Source organism: Mesoplodon bidens, assembly GCF_964165515.1.
Source record: "Mesoplodon bidens genome assembly, chromosome: 17".
NCBI classification, from domain to species: domain Eukaryota; kingdom Metazoa; phylum Chordata; class Mammalia; order Artiodactyla; family Ziphiidae; genus Mesoplodon; species Mesoplodon bidens.
This window is the reverse complement of record NC_138174.1, coordinates 66,782,042-66,801,953: the sequence shown is the minus strand read 5'-3', so window position 1 is coordinate 66,801,953 and position 19,912 is coordinate 66,782,042. Positions and strand designations below refer to the sequence as shown.

Sequence of the window (19,912 nt, the reverse complement as noted above, 5' to 3'; positions counted from 1 at the left end):
GGTACAAGGTCTTGGATGGGAAGTGAGGAGCCCTGAAGCTTGCACTCATTAGCTTTACGGTGAACCTAACTCTGATGTGTCCTAATAAACGCCACTGCATCCTTGGCCTCTGAAGGGTGTGTGGTTTCTTCCAGGAAAAGAGTATTTTCACAGCAAATGCAGTCACGACCAGAAGAATCATTGGCTGAGTACTAGATCCACAATTTAGACAAGGTTTCCAAATTGGGGTGGCAAGTTGTTGTAAAGAGCAAAAATACTCCCCCCCCAAAAAACAAAATTTCTAAAAGCTTGGCGCTAACGTTTACAAAAATGCCAAGGTTTTCCTGAGAAAGTCAGAAAACATGGGGAGGACGCACTGACTCCAAGTTATTGGCCCAGCCGCCTCTGGCTTCGGGGGAGTGGGGTGAGGGACTGGGTGTTGTGCACTTTTGTAGGAAGAGCCTGAATCTGGTGCAGGGGGTACACATTCCTGTATGACATGTGTGACTGGGGACATCGCTGGGGGAGAAAGTCAGGAAAGCGGGCACGAGCTTTTCATTTGTTTTGTGTGTGTCAGAAAGCGCTTATCCATGGGAGTGTTGTTTCCATTCGGTCAAAACAAACCTTTCCGGCGCTTTCTTGAGTTTAAAACAAGGCACAGAGCATTTCCACTTGGGCGATTTTGAGTTCTGTAAAATAAAACACACATTTCCCTGCCAACGTGTGGGGAGCACCAGGGCCAGCGTGACGTCTGTCTCCGTGGCACGGGCCCAAAGCAACATGCTCACGGCCTCCGTGGCGCCCCCTTGCCCCCTACCCCAAAGCTCCAGCTCCAGATGGGTCCCCCCTGAGGTTGTCCCTGGTCCCTGACCAACAGCGGCCTCCTTCTGCTCCCGACGATCAGCTGCTTCCACCTCCCAAGTTCCAAGTTTGGGGCACTTGGCTCTTGTGCGCAGAGCTTCACGGTGGCTCTCTTGAGGGGGGGCTGTCTCACGGGACACCAGACTGTCAGCTCCTGAGACGTCTGGGGCACAGCCTCCTCCTCTCAGCCCCCTGCATCACAGTCCACGTTACACCTGGGACGGGAGTTGGTGCTCAGCCCGCCCTTGCTGGTTTGAGCTGATGAGCATCCTTCCTCTGACGCTGCTGTGTCCCAGGAGAAGCTCTCAGGGGCTCACGTCGAGGTTCTGGGCATGCTTTTCTTCCATCCTGCCCCCGACTCTGGCTCCGCTGGGCTTGGGGCAGGGAGGACACTCAGCTCCAGAGTGACCCACAGACACGGGGCTGTGGCCCCTGTGGCCAGACAGGTTCCAGCACTGAACGTCGATCCTGGGGACGTGGTGCTCACGGTGGAGGGTGCTTCCTGCCTGCGGCTGGGGCAGGAATGGTGTTTAAAGGCTGGAAGAATTTGCAAGTCTGCTCTTGGGGCCCGTGGACTGAAGGTGAAGAACCTCAGCTGAAAGGTCCATCTCTGCACTCTGAGTACCTCTCACAGGAGCCCACAGCTCGTGTCCACACCTGGCTGGGGTGAAAAGCTCACACTCACACCCTGTTTGCACTAACCCAGCCCTCATCAAAGGGCATGGAGGTGGCAAGAGAGGGCCTGGCCAGCCTGCAGTTTGCTGCCCTCACAACCAGGGGCTGCCTCCGTGGAGAGCGGCCAGGCCAGCAGGGCTGCAGACCTGTCTGACTCTGGACGTTCCAAGTCCCTCTTGGCCATCCTCCCAAGCATTTCTCATCACCTGTCCTTGCTGCACGCCAGGCTCCTCACATCGGAAGCTGCTTGGGGCTGGTTTGAGCTGAGCACCTGGAAACGGGAAGGAGGAAGTCACATCCGGAGGGCATTTGGGAACAAAACAGGATCAGGAAAGAGGACGAGATCGTGAGCTCCGGCCGGAAGCAGCAACAATCACTGCCGCAGGAGGAGGGTGACGGCTCTCGATTCAGACAAGGCGATGATGCGTGTGACGTACAAAGAGGGAAATCTGAATTCTGAGGACTGAACCAGCCAGGGATGTTCCAAAGCCGGGCTCAGAGCGCAGACTCCTGAGCTCAGGGACTCAGGAAGGAGAAGCGTCCTGCTGAGGATTCACACCCATGCCTGAGCCTCGTTTTCCTTGTCTGTAACAATAGGGACTATAACATCTACCACATGGGGTCAGTGTGTGTGTGGTGGAGGTGGTGTTTTATGAACCAGCACCTGTGTAAACCACTCAAAACTACAGAAAGCATTTAAATGAAAACTGGCTGTGGCCACGGAAGTTTGCCGAGTGGGCTGGCACAACTCACATCAGCAGGGATAGACATCTCATCATTACCGGGACCAGAAGGTCCCAATGCCCAGGCCACACCCAGGCCCCTAGAGCAGGGGTTCTCAAAGTGTGGTCCCCAGAAGAGCAGCATCACCTCCACCTGGAGACTAGTTAGAAATGCACATTCTTGGGCCACACCGCAGACCTGCTGAACCGCTGGTCTGGGGGAGGGGCCCAGCGCTCAGTGTCTTAACAAGCCCTCAGGTCATCCTGCTGCAACTCAGGCTTGAGAAACCTGGCCTGAGGGGTCCTTGGAGACGCCAGCATCTCTCTCGCCCACGGTATGAGTTTGCTGGGGCTGCTGTAATAAAGTACCATCAACCGGGTGACTTAAAACAACAAAAACCTTCTCTTGCAGTTCTGGAGGCTAAAAGTTCAAAATCAAGGTGTCAGGAGGGCTGGTTCTTTCTGAGGCTGCGAGGGAGACTGTTCCAGGTCACTCCCAGCTTCTGGCAATTTGCTGGCAGTTGTTGGCGTTCCTTGGCTTATAAAGCATCACCCCATCTCCGCCTCCATCTTCACATGGTCTTCTCCCCATGTGCCTCCGTCTTCATGCGGCATTTTCTTCTTTTCCTAAGGACACCAGTCATTTTTTTTCAACATCTTTACTGAAAGAAAGTATAATTGCTTTACAATGTTGTGCTAGTTTCTGCTTTATAACAAAATGAATCAGCTATACGTATACATATATCCCCATTATCTCCTCCCTCTTGCATCTCCCTCCCACCCTCCTTATCTCACCCCTCTGGGTGGTCACAGAGCACCGAGCTGATCTCCCTGTGCTATGCGGCTGCTTCCCACTAGCTATTTTACATTTGGTAGTGTATATATGTCCATGCCACTCTCTCCTTCGTCCCAGCTTCCCCTTCCCCCTCCCCGTGTCCTCAAGTCCATTCTCTACGTCTGCGTCTTTATTCCTGTCCTGCCCCTAGGTTCTTCAGAACCATTTTTTTTTAGATTCCATATATATGTGTTAGCATATGGTATTTGTTTTTCTCTTTCTGACTTCCTTCACTCTGTAAGACAGACTCTAGGTCCATCCACCTCACTACAAATAACTCAATTTTGCTTCTTTTTATGGCTAGTCATTTTGGATTAGGCCAACCCTTATGACCTCATCTTAACTTGATTACACCTGCCAAGACCTCAGCTTAACTTGATTACACCTATTTCCAATTAAGGTCATATTCACAGGTCCTGGGGGTTAGGACTTAATCTTATTTTGGGGGGCAAAATCCAACTTATAACACCACCCATTTCTGAGCACCCCTCTTTCCAGACACTCTTGAGTCTCATCCCACCCCTGACCCCTTCCCAGCTCTAAACCCCTATTATACCACATCAGAGCCCCATGTCCAAGATGAGACTTGGAGGAAGGAGTAAAAGGGGTCTGTTTTAAACACTAGTTGGTCCAAAAAAAGTTGAACTGCCATGGTTTGTTTTTCAGGTCCAATCAAGACCACCTCATGTCAAAACGGAAGCATCATAGTGACCCCCTCGGAGGGTCCCCTCACTCTGCGTGTGGGAGCTTAGTTCAGAGGAATGTGTAGGGTCCAGGGCAGCCCTGTAGGTATGGGCTCTACCCATACCTACAGGACCTAATGAGGACCCCCGAGTCCCATTCCAGGGCACGGACAACCAGAAGAGGTGTTGGGGAGATTCTCCCTTTGGGTGGAGGGTCTCGTGATTGCTTGACATTTTAAGAAGGAAGAATGGAGTTTCATAAACTGAGCTGGTAGATACCCAAATGTCCCTATGGGCTCTCGGCATTCTCCAGAAAGCTCATTTTCACTGAGAATCCCTACTCCCCTGGCATCGCCACACACCACAAGTTAACCACGGTCCAGCTTTCACTACAGTTTTCTCTCTTCGCCAAGTGACTGCATAGTGGTAGACACAGAGGCGAAGTCCCTCTGGCGTGTGTGTGGGTTGTGGGCAGCCAGGGTCAGGGATGGGCTGTGCCCCCTCGTGGGGACTCCAACCCTGAAGGTCAGGTCACACCTCAGGCCACATGAATCCCTCATGACAGGGATGCCCTGTTTCCTCTGTAATTGTTGAAATCTCGAGGTCTACACCACCTTCCAGTGCTCACATTCTTTGATTCCAAGAAGCCCTGACATGTGCTCTGTTGCCATAGTAGCTCTGCAGTGGGACAGGCAGGGGAGGTGGCCCATCCCAGGCCAGCGAGGCGCCCTCCTGTGTGTCTGTTTGTGTGCTTAATGCTAATGCCTCACAGTATTCCCTTTGGCTGGCTGCACATAAAGGGTAAAGTCCTAGAAACTGACTGAGGTAGGACATTGTCAGACATTCAGTCCCAGGAACACTCATCAGCTCAACCTGCTGCTGCCCCTGCCAGTAGGTGGCAGCTCAGCGGGACGGGGGAGAGCCCTGCAGAAAGGACAGGCTGGCGACACGCCGCTTCGCTTACAACTTACAATTCTGTCTCGGGGCCGGTTTCCTCCTCAACATTCACTTCTTCATTAATTCATACATTTATCAAGTATTCACCTAGGCTCTGAGGATACAGTGGGGATAATGGAGCCACGGCCCTTAAAACTCATGGATCACAGACCAGAAGGTGACACGTACAATTGTAACCAGACGAGGACACACAATGTGCTAAGTGTTCAGTGGAGATTGATGAAGTACAGGAGGAGAGGGTAGGGAGACTAGGAGGACTCCCAGGTTTGGGGATAGACAGTTGGATTGATGGTGGTATCACTCCCAAGGTTGGGAACACAGGAGAAGCTATAGGGAGAAGGTGGGCTTGGGTGCCCCTGGAATGGGCGTATGGAGGTGTACAGTACAAAGCAGGACATCTAAGACCTGAAGCCTAGAAGAGAAGTCCAGGGTGTGGGCACAGACTTGGGAGCGTGAAGTGGATGTTATTTCCAGGGGGAGTTGAGGGTCTGCTTTAAAATATAGCTTTTATTATTATTCAGGTGTGATGAGGCAGCTTACCTGCCCCAGCGATCGTCATCCCTGTGGAGTGGGGTGAGGAGGGGCATTTTGTCAGCGTCGTGTCCTTTAATTCCATCCCCAAGGGATTTGTTACTGATGAATTGGGTTCCCCCCAAAATGCATATGCTGAGGTCCCAAGCCCCAGTACCTCCAAATGTGACTGTACTTGAAGGCAGAGTCTTTAAAATGAGGTCGTTAGGTCCTAATCCAAGATGACTGGTGTCTTTATAAGAAGAGGAGATTAGGACACAGACACACACAGAGGGACGACCGTGTGATGACTGAGAGAGGACGGCTGTCTACAAGCCAAGGAGAGAGACCTCCGAGGAAACCAGCCCTGCCGACACCCTGACCTCAGACGTCCAGCCTCCAGAACGGTGAGGAAATTCGCTTCTGTTCTTGAAGCCCCCCAGTCTGCGGGACTTCGCGGCAGCCCCCGCCAGATGATACAGTAGTCTTCATGTCTCCACCCGATTTCAGGGAAATAAGTGGATCCTGCCCTCTTCTTTCAAACTTCACACCTCCTACCACCTGTTGAAAGAATAAGAGAAGCCAAGACACAGTGAAGGCTATTACTCCCACCGGTTCCCTTAGGCACCTCTAAGAGGCCTAGTGGGCCCCAGGCAGCCTCGGCGAGTCGCTGGCAGCTCCAGAAGCTGGCCTCAAGGGCTTTCGCGTTCCTTCATCAGGATGCCAGCTGATGTCATTTCAGCTCTGAGCACCGGGATTTCTGCGGGCGAGACGGGCAAGACCAGCAAGCGCAGCCTGGTTTCCTGTGAGTCTGCGGGGTTTGCCCGCTACCTGTCTTGGTGTATCTTTGGCAGCTTTTGTTTTGACTTCGGTGGGGGGACTTGATTCAATTCAGAGGTTTAGCCTCTGGCTTGTGTCCGCCCTCATCTGGGAAAACAATGGCTGGCGTGGGGCTGGTATCAAACAGTGTTGGAGAGAAACCTGAAAAGAGAGAGGAGGAGAGAGGAGGGCACAGCCAGGGAGGGTGAGGCCGGGGACGCCCCGCTCAGCGTCAACTGCGCCGAACGTCTGGTCGATGCTGTCGGGGCCCAGGGACCCCCAAATGTGCACCAGTGGCATATTGGTTATTTTGAATTACTTAAGAAACAGCTGATGTAAGAGGGACACTCTGACCCTCGTCTCTGTCTCCCTGAAGGCAGGAAATAAATCTCTCCTATGAAAGGTCCACTCCCTGCACCTGGAAGTAGAAGGACACCCTAATCCCCACAGAGGGAGAGTTCGGGCAAAAAGCCTGTATAAGCAAACCTTGTTACTTATTTCATTGACTACCCCACGCCCAAATTCTGTTTAGATTCTTCACTAATCAAGCACCAAAGCCAAAGTTTCTTTGTCCTGTCATTTCCTCACAAATTTGTTTGTCTAAAAAGTATAGAAGCTGCCTGCTTTGGCCACTTCTTAGGTCCTGTTTCTATGAGACCTCCCTGCGTAAGAATTCATATTTGTTTCTTTCTCTCCTGTTAGTCTGTCTTGGGTCAATTTTATTATTAGTTCAGCCACAAGAGCTCAAGAAGGGTCAGAGGGGAAACCCCCTCCCAAACAGTGCTCCTCCTAGGACCTCGTGGTGGGAGGCAGGGAAGCTGGGAGCTGGGAGACATGCTTGCTGCGCCTGGGATGCTGAGCAAGAAACCCTGTCCCCTAATCATGGCACTGGAACTGGAGACACCCTGTTACTCATTTGTCCCAGCTCAGTGAGGTTTTGGGGGCCATCTAGGCAGCGGAATAAGAAATCAGGGGCAGAGGCCCCTAAACTTTCTTACTGCCGCCCTTTGGGAGACCTCTTTGGCGGTTCTCCTAATGTGAATGCCTTTCTCGCTATCCTTGATTGATGCTACGATAGAAATTCTCTTAGCAGACCCCACTTAGCCATCTCAGGAGTTGTGTGGGTGTGAGGGTCGCCCACCACTCACAGTCTGCTTGTGGCTGGTGGCCTCTCCCCAGCCCCTGTTCTTCTGTGCCCACAACTGGGGCCCTGTGCACCCCAAGAGACAGCTGTGTTTGTTCCCAAACCTTTTCACATCAGCTGCTATCAAAATTAAATAAGTATTACATAAACCAATAAAGTATAAAGGCAAAAAGAAAGAGTTGTTGTTACAAGAACTCAGTTGAACGCTTTGGAAAGTTTGATAAAGGTGAATTGCTTACAAAACCAAATGCACTGTCAAAACAGATGTGAGTGTAACATTTATAGGACGTTGGAAAAAATGTAAAAATCCAAGATGATGCACAATCTGATTGCTTTGCTGAGTTCTGGGGCTAACGTTAATTAAAAAATCCAAACTGGGACTCATAAATGATGCAATATGGGTGTGGATTATGAAAGATACAAGTTTCTAATTAGTATAACTATGATTAAAAAAAATAAAAAAGGCCTTGGCGACATCAACACCAGAAGACTGGTGAATTAATTACATTGACATGTTTTAACTTAAAATATTTAATATATGGGCTTCTGTGTATATATACACAGTACATAAGCATATATGTATGTATGCATGTATGTATGTATATATACAGGTCTTCCCACTGTAAGTTGAAAATATCCTAAGTCGAAATGCATCAATACACCTAACCTACCAAACATCACAGCTTAGCCCAGCCTACCTTAAACGTTCTCAGAACACTTACACTAGCCTACAGTTGGGCAGGATCATCTAACACAAAGCCTACTTTTTAAAAAAAGTGTTGAGTACCTCATATAATGTACTGAATACTGTACTGACGGTGCAAAGCAGAATGGCTGTCTGGGTGCAGAACGGTTGTTGACCCTGTGATCACAAGGCTGACAGGGAGCTGTGGCTGCCACTCCCAGCGTCATGCAAGAGGATCGGACTGAAAAGAACATTGCCAACCTAGGAAAAGATCAAAATCCAGAATTCAAAGGACGGCCTCTACTGAATACGTATCAGTTTCATATGATCTTAAAGTCGGAAAATTATAAGTCAAACTACTGTAAATCAGGGCCCGTTTGTGTGTGTATATATGTTCTGCATTTTACCCAACTTTTTAAGATTAACTGCCTAACTACCAGTTCCCAGCCTAGGATGAGAGGGAAGGTGCCGTTTGTATTAAAAATAGTGGAGGAATATTGTCAGTCATGACAATGATGACATGATGACCAAAATTATTTCTCATATATATTTGGTCTCCATCCGCATTTCCTGGCTCACAGCTCCGAAACCCTTGGAATATCCTAAGTGTAGAGAATGATGTAGGTGTCTTTTGTTATGAGGATGAGGTAATTTTTGGAAGCCTCTAAGGATGGGGGCTGATTGCCAGGAGAACTAACCATCTGATTAGAGGGCTGGAACTTTCTGTCTCATCCCCTGACTTGCAGGGAGGGAAGAGGGGCTGGAGGTCGAATCAACGGCCAATTGCCGGTGATTTAATCAATTGTGCCTATGGAATGAAGCCTCCATAAAAACCCCAAGGACAGGGTTCAGAGGCTTCTGGGTTGGTGAACACGTAGAGATCTGGGGAGAGTGGGGCTCAGAGCACAGAAGCTCCGCACCCTTTCCCCTTACCTCACCCTATGCATCTCTTCATCTGGGTGTGGATTCCTATCTTTTAACATCCTTTTAAAACAAATCGGTAACCTAGTGAGCAAATGAGTTTTCCTAGTTCTGTGAGCTGTGCTTGCAAATTAGCCGAACCCAAGGAGGAGGTTGTGGGAACCTCTGATTTATGGCCAGGTGGTCAGAAGTACAGGTAACAACCTGGGCTCGTGACTCGCACCTGAAGTGGAGGCATCTCGTGGGACCGAGCCCTTCACCTGTGGAATCTGATTCTATCTCCAGGAGATTCTGTTAGAATTGAGTTGAATTCTTGGGCACCCTGCTGGCATCTGAGAATTTCCTGTCGCTGTGGGGACACACACACACACACACACACACACACACACACACACTCTCTCTCTCTCTCTCTCTCTCTCCTCTCTCTCTCTCTCAGATGGTGGAGACTGTATTTTGTTAATTTTGCGCATCCTCGCGCATCCTCACTCACTCACTCGTCGGACCCCCGGGGAAGTGGGCGAAGCTGGGGCAGAGCTGGTGGTGAAGGCTCCCCCACAGGGGGTTTAGGATGGTTATTTCATCCCTTGGTGCACGAGGCAGCCAGTGGTGAATGACCGGCACTCACAGAATCGCTGGTTACCTGTCAGGTTCACCAGAAGCATCACTCAGTTCAGGTCTGGGAGGGTCGCCTGGAGTGCTGCAGCTGGCTCTGGAACGCGGCATCCTGCTCTGTGGGGTGCTGGCCCCAGGCCCTGGGTCCCAGCCCCTTCCTCAGTCCCAGCAGGTCTTTGTCCTGCACCTGAGGCGCTTTTGTGTTCCCGGTGAATTTGAGGTTCTTGATGTCTTGCTTCGCAGAAAGAATTCAGTAGGAGACAAAGTGATAGGTAAGAAGTAGATTTATTCAGAGAGAAACACACCCCACAGAGTGTGGTCCATCTCAGAAGGTGGGAGAGATCCGAAATATGGCGTGGTTAGTTTTTATGGGCTGGGTAATTTCACAGGCTAATGAGTGGGAGGATTATTTCACTTATTTCGGGGAAGGGGTGGGAGATTTCCAGGTGTTGGGCCACCGCCCACTTCTTGGCCTTTTATGGTTATAGCCTCAGAACTGTCATGGTGCTGGTGGGTGTGTCATTTAGCAGCTAATGTATTACAATGAGCGTATAATGAGGCTCAAGGTCTACTGGAAGTTGAATCTTCCGCCATCTTGGACCTACTTGGTTCTAACCAGTTTTTGTCAAGTCCTATTGCCATGTCATTCTTTTAAAGGTTGTGCCTTGCCCCCTTCCCTCCTGTTTCAACTGGACCCAACACGGTTAGGCTGGGAGCATAGATGGGACCGAAGTGGATTAATTCCCACCCAAGCCACAAGCCCCACCAGACATCACAGTCCAGGGGAGGCCTGGGTCTGGCCCTCTGAGGATATCCACCAGCTTTGGACAGGTGGGATAAGGTTTGGACCATGTAAGGAATCTCCTGGAAAGTGTCTGAATCCATGCAAAGTCCTGAGGACATGCTGTGCCCTCCCCAAATCTCTACCAGGAGCTCGGCTGGAAGTGTCCTCACTGTGAAATGAGGGGCGCAGAAGTTCCCCAAAGATGCTGTCTTCCCCCCCCATTCTAATGCCCTGGGGCTGCAGCCACATTCTGCCAGCCTGGGCCCTGGGGCCCTCCCAATGTAGGGGATGCACTAGGCCCTCTCAGTCTGAACCTCTGGAAGAAGTCTGCAAGCCCTTAAGGGGGGATGCGAGATTTCTTTGGAGAGTTTCAACTTTTTGTTGAATATTTTGTAATACAGAAGAGTACTGTTGGTTAGGTTGCCTCTAACCTTCTAGGTTCTTCTGGCTGGTCTAAGAATGAAATTGACACGAGACAGGAGAAAATACAACTTAGTTTTTCATACGTACAGGAAGCCCACATACACGAGAGGGTCAGAGACAGAAAGGTAAAATGAGGTCTAGATGCCATCCTGAGCTGAGGAACGGGGTCGGGGCTTCTGAGGATGGGAGGGTCACTCACAGGACGAGAAGAAGAGCAGATGCTGGGTAATTAGATGTTTGTCCTGACACGCAGATGGGGCCACTTTGGTGAAATTTATCTCCGGTAATAATTCTTTCCTGGGAAAAATCCCCCGTTTCAACTCTTCTAGGTAGTAAGGGGAAGGGCAGTGGTGTCCCTTGAACCCACAGGATCTCAACTGTCTTTAGCTCAAAATAACCCTCATTATAGCTCATTCTGAACCCCTATACTACGTACAGCGTCTATGTAAAATATCAAAAACAAGAGTGAAACAGGCACCCTGTATGCCCCATGCCCTCTTCCCATATATCCACTTCCTTCCCTCCTCTGCCCAAAGCAACAGTATGCTCAAATTTGGAGTGGTTTTGAGCTCCGAATTTAGAAATTTCACAAATGTTTAAAATGGCCCCTCATACAAACACTCAGAAACAAGACAGGCTGGGAGTGGGTGCTGGGCTTTACTTGCTGTTTTGCTGACACCGGGGCTGTCTCTGTCCACTCTGCTGAGGGGCTGGCTTTTCCAATTATTTGCTTGACTGTTTTGCTTGAACAAAACAAGTGAGCTTTCCCCCTTTAAACAGGTCCTTAAGGCACCAGCAGGTGTTGATTTATGGACACTTGATTTAGGTGTCACATTTATGTCTGTGTAGATTTAAACTGGACAGGACCCAGCCTGCTGAGGGAGCCCTGACTCTCCATGCCCACTGGGGGGTTTTGAAAGGACCTCTGACCCTGGCGGCTTGATGCACAGGAAAGGCTGGGGTCAGGTACAGGCTACCGAAATAAGGGTTTCACAGACTTTGCACAGAAAGTACTAGGCTGAGCAATGTTCAGACACAACGCAGTACTTCCGTGGAATGTCACTGCATAATCTTACAATAAAAACTCCACACACACAGCTCTTAGAATAGCAAAAGAGCAGAACTGACCACGGTCCCCTGTGAAGAAATGAAATGGAAATCTTGTAGGACAGAAAAGTCAGCCACTTGGGCTCGGGTCCCCCACTGCCCACCCAGGGGGTCCAGTGCATCTCCGCAGGAGCAGGGGGACCAGAGAGGCCGAGGAGCATGGAGTTGGGACCCCGTTTCCCACCACAACACAGGCCTTCGCCCCTGGGTTCCCTGCGGCCTTCTGATAACTCCTCCCCTTTACCTTTGGCCTGGAAGTGAGGGGGAAGCGTCACAGGGATTACCTGACAGCCACAATCTTGTACTGAACTCAAGTGCTAAATTCAGGATAAGGGGTTTACAAAGGCGGTGAGGTGGCACCACAGGAACCCAGGGCCTCCTGTTCAAGACCCCGAAAGACATCCAGTCCAGTCCGCTGTTTAGCCAGCAAGGCCAGTCCACCGGGCCACTTCTGAAAAGGAGATTTGACCTTAATGCCAATTTAATCTCAGGGGGAGACACTGCATCACCACCAAGGCTCCTGCGAAGTCTGGGGGGTCAACATCCTTACCTTGAACGTTGACAGTGTTAGGAGAGCAGCTGCGGTTTCCCAGGAGCCCCGGGTAGTTGGGAGCAGCCTGGGGAGAGCTGGGTGGACCTGGCTTCGGGCCCATTTAGTAGTTTGGAAAGACAATTCTGGCCCCATGGGAGGAATCCTGGCCTCGCACAGTAAGAGAGGGTTTCCCCGCAGCATCCCTGGGGGGCCCTCCCTTCTCTGCACTGACAGGAGGGCGGCCACCACAGGGGAGCAGCCCCGGGGCCCTGCGACATGGTCGGAGCTGGGGGGAGAGGGGCAGGAGGCAGGCCAGGCCAGTCCCCAGGGAAAAGTCTGGAGGTGGAACACGTGAAACTTTCCTTCTCTCCTCCCACTGCCCCTGCAGGTTGCATGGGGGGCTGGAATTTCCCAGCAGGGCATCAGAGCCCAGCTCTAGGGCAGCCAGAGGGACAGATGCTAACTGTGGGGACCGGTGACCCGATTCCAGGAGCAGCCCTGGGCAGGGCCTGAGGGACTGGAGCACAGGTGCTCAAGTTCCCTAAAGTGTTCACCTTTTGAATCCCGAACTCAGTCTAGGTTTATGAATCAGGACTTGGAAGGCAGGGTTTCCTTTATTTGGGAAGGGGAGGGGTGGCTCGCTGTGGACAATTTCTTCTTTCTTACTTTACAATCTGGAATCTGCTCACTTGCAAATTAGGCCCAATCTGATAACTTTTGCACAAAATCAAAAGCCTAAATGATCTTTTCTTAGGAACCAAACCGAGTGGCTCGCTGATGCCCCCACTACGGCATGCGTGCCCATGCATGAACGCAAATGGGGTCCTTTAGGGGTCCCATCAGCCTGAAGGACTTCCGGGTGTCTTGACAAGAGGTGTGGGTGTCTTCAGGAACTCACACTCCGGCAGTGGGTGCCATTTGTGTCAAATGTGCAGGAAGCAAGGGGTGGCAACTGCAGCAACTGGTCCGAGAGTGAAGTCAGACGTGGAGGGTGTGCAGGGGTGTGGGTGGGGTGGGGTCAGGGACGCCCTAGAAGGTGGTGACAGACGAAGGGGGACAACGGCCTGGAAGCTGCAGGAAAAGGATTTAAAATAACGGGTCACCACTGGGAAGGTGAGACCCTGGCAGCCGCAGGGAACTGGAAAAGAGGTTGGAAAAGAGGTTGAAAGAAGCCAGGACAAACCTGAGGGGTCCTGGCTCTGCCACCGTCGGCGCATGTCCAATGGTCACGCCACCTGTATGGACCTCGATTTCTAGTAAAGGACTGAAGTCAAGGGTCACCGAGGCTCCTTTCAGCTGGACAAGGCTCTCTCATTAGGAGGGAATCCTGACAAGAAAACAAACAAGAACTTGGGGTGGGGAATCCTCTTTACGCCCCACCCTGTGATCCCAACAGGGGGCCCTCGGCTCCCCATCCTCTGGGAGAGAAGCAGTGAAAAGTCTCGAGTGAGAGTTTTGCCTCTGGTTTGATTTCGCTTCACTAGGCGCTCTCTGGAGGTGAGAAGGAACTCAGGAGATAGTGTGTTTTTGGATATGGTTGCTCTTTTTTGCACTGGAAGCCCAGAGGGTGGCTTTAGATTTGCTGCAGAGGTCATACACAAATCCACACTCTTCGGCCCTCTAGTCATGCCCTGCCAGTGACCGTGGTCAAGGACGTCCCATCACTGTCAACTGTCCTTACACCTGAGATGGGGACACTCAGATCAAGTCAGGGCCTGTGCTTGGGACCAGCTAGGCTCCCAGAAACTCACCTCAGGCCCCATTCTGAGCAGCCTGACGGCCCCAACAAGCCTCGGAATGGGGCCTCACTTGCACTCACTCACAGGGCCAGTCCTACTTAAAGGAATCAAAGGGTGCCTCTCACTTCAAAGAAAGCACCCAAATCTTCTGAAGAAAGATGAGCGGTCTGATAAAAAAAATTTTTTTTTTTGTTTGGATGGTAAAGAATAGTACAGACTACAACGAAGTTTTATTTAGGTAAGTCTAATAAGGAAACACCAAAAAGTAAAACACATTAAAAACTTTATTGTAAGTACCACGCATGTCTAAATTTGCATCAGTTTGCAACACTCCCGCTGGCTTTGCAGAACACAAGAGTTGCAAGTTTCCTTAAATCTTGCTTTAGATCTTTTCAGCCTCATCTGCTCTGGCCACCCCCTCCTCCCCACGGTGGGGTCAGTCTACCCTGCCTCAGGCTGGTATCGGATTACCCCAGGGCCAGGTGGAACCTGACTCCAGAGGGGCTGGCCCTGTAGCTAGGACACCCCGTACTGCTCCACAGAGCCCGCTCTTCTCTTTGTCCCATTTTTACTCCTAGCCTCAGTGGCTAACTGTGGATATTCTAAGCAAAATTAACTCCAGTTAAGTTTCATGGAGTATTCCAGAACCTCGAATCGGTACCTGATTATTATCGTTGTTTTTTAATGGAAGCAGGGAGTAGTTGGGAAAAACCCCCTAGACTGGAGCGGGCTGGAACAGGCGGAAGAGGGTTCAGTTCCCTGTCTCTCCCTCATTGGCCGGGTCTGGCCAACTCTGCGTGCGGCAGAGATGAACTGCTCATCCCTAGGGAGTGGGGACCCTGAACAGCCACCTGGGGTTTGAAAGCAAATTTGAGGGGGAAAAAAAAAAAAAGCAATGAAAAAAGTCCATAAAGAAAATTTGACAGTTCCTTTCTGAGTAACAGTCCCCTTTCCGGCACTTATGAACAGATATAATGTAGGAAGATGCATTATAGTAAAAAGAATATGACAATAGCAGTAATTTCCCATCCGGAGTGCTATTCAACTGCTTGCAGAAATCTGCAATTTTAATGCATTTTAAACACATTAGGAATGGGAGATTAATTCTCCAAACCAAGGAAAATACTCCATAAAAAAATAAAGATAGAAAATACATGCTACCTTAATGGCAAACTTATTTTGGATACTTAAAGGTAATGATCTTGGAATTAAGGGAGGGAGCAGCAGGGACCACCCTTTGCTCAGGAGGACAGCGAGGACATCTCGCCAGAGAGTGCCGGGTCCCGGGGCTGAGCCGGTAGCGGGATGGCACCGCTGGGGTCAGCAGCCCGCCAGCCCCTGTGCTGTCCGCTGGGACCGTCAGTGCTGCAGCAGGAAGTTGGTGGCCACGTTAAGGTCATTATTTGAAGCTCTCAGGGCTTCCAAAGCGTCACCTCTGGAAAATCCCATCTCCATGAGCCGGGCAACCTGAAAACAGAAACAAAACCAGAAAAGCCTGATGAGGCTGACGACACTGCCACGGACCCACCAGCCCCCAAATGTTCCTCGTGTGAGTTCTGTAGGACAGATTAAAGAACAACAACACCACAACTGGTTTTCATTTCAGTGTGGAATCTGATGCTTATAAAATTACAACCGGCTCACCTTTTACGGTGCTCACTACATACAGCCGATAAGTACGCATTTCCTCACTGAGTCCTCACTTTAGAGACGAGGAAGGAGGCCTCCGAGGGTCAGTGACCTGCCAGGATGAGCAGAGGGCGGCCGAGCTGCGGCGCGGGGCCTGGGAAGCAGGTCTGCACCAGCCACACTCCTTCAGGGTCGAATTTGACTCCCGAGGAAGAGCTTATCCAAGCCGCAGGCGTCCTGAGGCTGGCGGGCTCCGAGGGTACACGCGCCGTTAAGTTCCTGGCTTGGCTCAGGCAGAGCACGGCCTTGGGGAGCCCCCACCCCCGGCGTCTCACGGCAGGTGCAGCGTCCCCGGCGTCCCCGCTGGCCTGCGGGCAGCAGCCGCGCAGAGCGGGCAAAGCCCGGGCAGAACCGCGCGGAGGAGGCAGCTAAAGCCACCGAGGGCAGGGAGGTCAAGGCCTCCATCTTTCTGACCACAAATCCCGAAATCTGTGAATGTAGAGGTTTCAAACTGTACTTCTACATACAGGCAGTCTCCAAGGTCAAAACAGGCAGTGTTACTACAGTTTATTCGTAACCTGTTTTCCCACTTTTAAAATGTATCGTAAAAACATTTATGACCCTGGACTAGCCGCAGGTGTTTTGTTTTTTTTTTTACTTATTTTGAAATATACTACATTTGCAATAATATATAGTGAAAAGTGATACTCTTACAAATGTTGAGATTTCCAACGAGGTGTGAGTTGACAAGGGGCTGGGGACTGCGTCACCACTTCTAACCTTCCTTCCGGTAGAACGCGATGCCCTGGGGCTCCCCAGTGGTCAGAGCGCCGCGGCCTCTCCTTCCCCCCAGCTGAGGGGGGCGTGCACGGGAGGGCGAGGGCAGGCGGGGCAAGCGGGTGGCCGCAGGGGTGACTGAGACCCCGACTCCTCGTCCCTCAGGGGGCCTTAGGGAGAGGCTAACCGGCTGGGAGGAGACGGCCCACTTTTCAGAAGCTGGGGTTCTAGCTGCTGTTTTTGAAACTGACGCTCTGATCCCTCATCAGTGGGTCGTTAAGACTAGGATTAAAAAAAAAGCACCCAGTGAGGGTCCTCCCTCTAAGGAACTCATTCCAGTTCTCCACCTCCACACACGCCTCCTCAGGGCCGGCCTGGGGGAGGAGACCGCCGACTTCCAGCTCAACTTCCGGGGTAGTGGACTGACTGACTGCCAGCGTGGGCAGCACGGCAGGGATCCCTGCTTCCACCTCCTGCTCTGGGCAAAAGTGGCCCTTTCGGGAGTCTCAGGAACACTTCTTCACTCACTGGCCGGGATGGAAAGCTCTTCCTCAAGGGAGCCGAATCTGAGTCTAACTAGTTACCGCCATGGGACTTCAAAGGCCCTAATTTGCCTTTTGAAGCCACAGGAAACAGCCCCAATCCTTTCTCTGCACGAGGCGCTCGAGTGGCCTCCCCACCTCTGCAGGCACGCAGCTCCTGGTCGGTCCCAGGCCCTGTGGCTCCGTGTCTCCCACCTTTGCTGCCGGTGTGTCCTCTGCTGGGAGGCTCTCCCCTTTGCCCTTGGCCTGATAACTCGTCTTCATCCACTGACCTCGCGGCCCGTGGCCCTTTCCCCTGTTTCCCAGCCGAGGAGAAACCCAGAGTAGGGGTCTCGCGGTCCCACCGGCCTCTGTCCTGTGCTCCTCCCGGCTGTGACTTAGGGTCGACAGCTTCTCCTTACCACCATACTGTAAGGGCCCTGGCTGCCTCCGTTCACCCCTGTGTTTCAGAATCCAGCACTTTCCAGCCTGCCCCTCCCCTTCCAGCCCTCGTCCATTTGTGCTGCTGCAGAATATGGTACTGCTGGCATGGTCTGCCCAGGGCAGAGGGCGGCTAGACGGTGCCATCCCAGCCCTTGGCACAGTGGGTGTGCATGCATGTGTGTGCGTGTACATATGTCCCGAGTGTGTAGCTGGTGAGTTAGCGGGCCTGCTATAAACCCTGAGTGAAATGCGCTCAAGCTGGGCCTCCGAGTAAGTTTGTATCTGTTCTTCCAGGGATTGGGAGCATCTCTGTCGAACATCCTCTGATCGTTTTCTAGCCAACCAAAACTATTGTCGGCTTAAATTCTGTTGTTTCCTGTGTTAGCTCCCTCAAACTCTATCATCCCCACATCTGATTAGCACACTTGCTAAGCTCTACAACGTCACTGAAGTTAAAATGCCAAGCAGACAAGGTCAAAGACAGGGCCCAGAACTCACCAGAGCCCTCCCCTTTCTATCCAAGGGGCTCATCAACAGGTTTTTTGAATTTTAGCCAGTTTCAAACTTCGTATTATTATCTGTTGCAATGTCACTAACATCTCTCCCGACGTGGCGAGAAGTGCAAATGTCTTGGTGGCATCCTGTGTCAACAGGATCAGTTTGGTGCCTTCAGACCACAAGGCTCTTTACCTCTCACAAGTATCTCCTCGATAATCTATTTCAGGCTCTTGCCACACGTGACACATCAGTTTTGCCGTTCATTGATCAGAATCCACACTCTTGCCTTTCCTTGGGGTCATTTCACACTGAGTGGCACTCGGGCACCTGCTGGATGTGCGTCAACAGGGAGAGACCAACTCACTGGTCTGGGTACTCTGGCCAGGCTACTTCATACACTCCTGGACTGAAATGGCCTTTTACGATGTTTATTCCAGTCACTTCCAGTTAAGGACCACTCTCTTTAGTGGAGTGAACGTGGCCAGTGAGGGGGTGGGCAGCTCTGCCTGCCTTGTCTCTGTCACCCACGGACATGACGCCACGGGCCAACGATGTGGCCGCTCTCAAGGACGGTGAGCAATGCGGCAAATGCTACACTCGCTGTCACCTCTAGTACTTCAAGCATAGCTAACGCCTGGCTGCTCCTTTGCGCCCAGCCGAGAGGAACAAATCCACCTGTTTGGCAATTTACGATTCATAACCTGGAGCTGATGCCGTGTGAGCCTCGCCCCGGCGCTGGTACCGGGCGGGGCTGCCGGCCACAGCTTCCACCTGTACTGGAGTTCTCTCTCCACCGACTCCGAGTCTGGTCCGAAATCCAGGAGATGCTGAGCACGGGTTGCTGCACACACAGAGCAGGGCAGCCATGGCACTGTGGCCCCGAGGAAAAAGCGCTGGCCGGGCCACGCCTGAGGGGGTGATGTCTGGCGTGAGGAGAAACGCGTTCTCTGCACACAAGGCTTCCTCCGGGTTCACTCTCTCTTCAGACACACAACCACACATTCCTCACTGGCTTTGACAGCTCAGCTGGGTTTTTCACAGGTCTCCGCTGAAAAGGATGTTTGCTGTTCTGTGCAGGCAGTGGCTGAGTGGCCATCACAGCCCTTTGCCTAAAACTGACTTTGGAGCCTTTTGCATTTCTTCAGGGGTGAGAAGACGAGTGTGATTAGAGGATTTTCACTGCTGAATGACCTGGTACTCTGACCAGATGACAAAGCTCACAAAGTAGAAATAGTGTTAACGCTATTTAAAAACTGAACAAGCACAGGAAGAGAGGGCATCTGTAAGTTTCCTTTAGTGTCCAAAACTGTAAACATCTACAAAAAATGAAATGGCGTGCTCGGGCGTGGGTATGAGGATAACGATCAGAAAACCAGAAGAAGGACAGAGAGAGGGGCTCCGACGGTGTTTCCCGGCTGCCCCGACATCCTGCAGAGGACAGCGCTGGCTGGGGCGGCCGCAGCCAGGCAGGGGGCTGTGCCTCCCACTGTTGCCCCTCCTCGGGGGCTCAGCAGCTCACGGCCAGGACGGTAAGGGCCGCAGCAGAGAGCTGCAGCCCCCGTGGTGGACACTGAGAATCACCGTCGTGGTCCTCCGTGTTCATCGGCGCCTGACTTGCACAACCCTTGTGTGTTTCGTAACCGTCTGAGTGTGAAGCTTTATTTAGCACATGATGTGGGAACTCCCGTGCTCAACAGTAGCAAGAGAAGACTGAGGCCACGCAGACCTGCGGTCGTGTAAGCAAGACATGGATAGGTTCTAGAGGTTCACAATTCCTTAAAATAAAACCACAGGGGAGCTGGCAGCTGTTAGAGAAGCGCCCCAGCCTCAGCTGCTGGGAGGTGGGGACCCCACCAGGTGGCAGAGGGGGCTCTGCGGAGTCACTGTGTGGTCCCAGGCCGGGGACTAGAGCCTCGGGCTCCCAGCTTCCTCACAGCTTTGAGGGTAGGAGAGACAGGTGTGAAAGGCCTAGAATGGTGACCGGCACATAACAGGTGCTCAGTAAGGGTTACCTCTTGTGACCATTCTGTCCTGAGAATGATCTGAGAAGCCATT

At 51.7% G+C, this 19,912-nt stretch overlaps 1 protein-coding gene across 2 annotated transcripts in view; it reads right to left on the bottom strand.

Annotated features, from left to right (window-relative positions):
* Positions 1 to 14,254: 14,254 nt before the first annotated feature.
* The window catches only part of UBAC2 (UBA domain containing 2), a 165,250-nt gene continuing 159,592 nt past the window's right edge, over positions 14,255 to 19,912 (bottom strand). For both annotated transcript variants that reach the window (XM_081214650.1, XM_081214651.1), the window contains one exon: positions 14,255 to 15,455. In XM_081214650.1, coding sequence (XP_081070776.1) covers positions 15,348 to 15,455 — 108 coding nt within the window. In that variant the 3' untranslated portion in view covers positions 14,255 to 15,347. The remainder of the gene's footprint in view (positions 15,456 to 19,912) is intronic.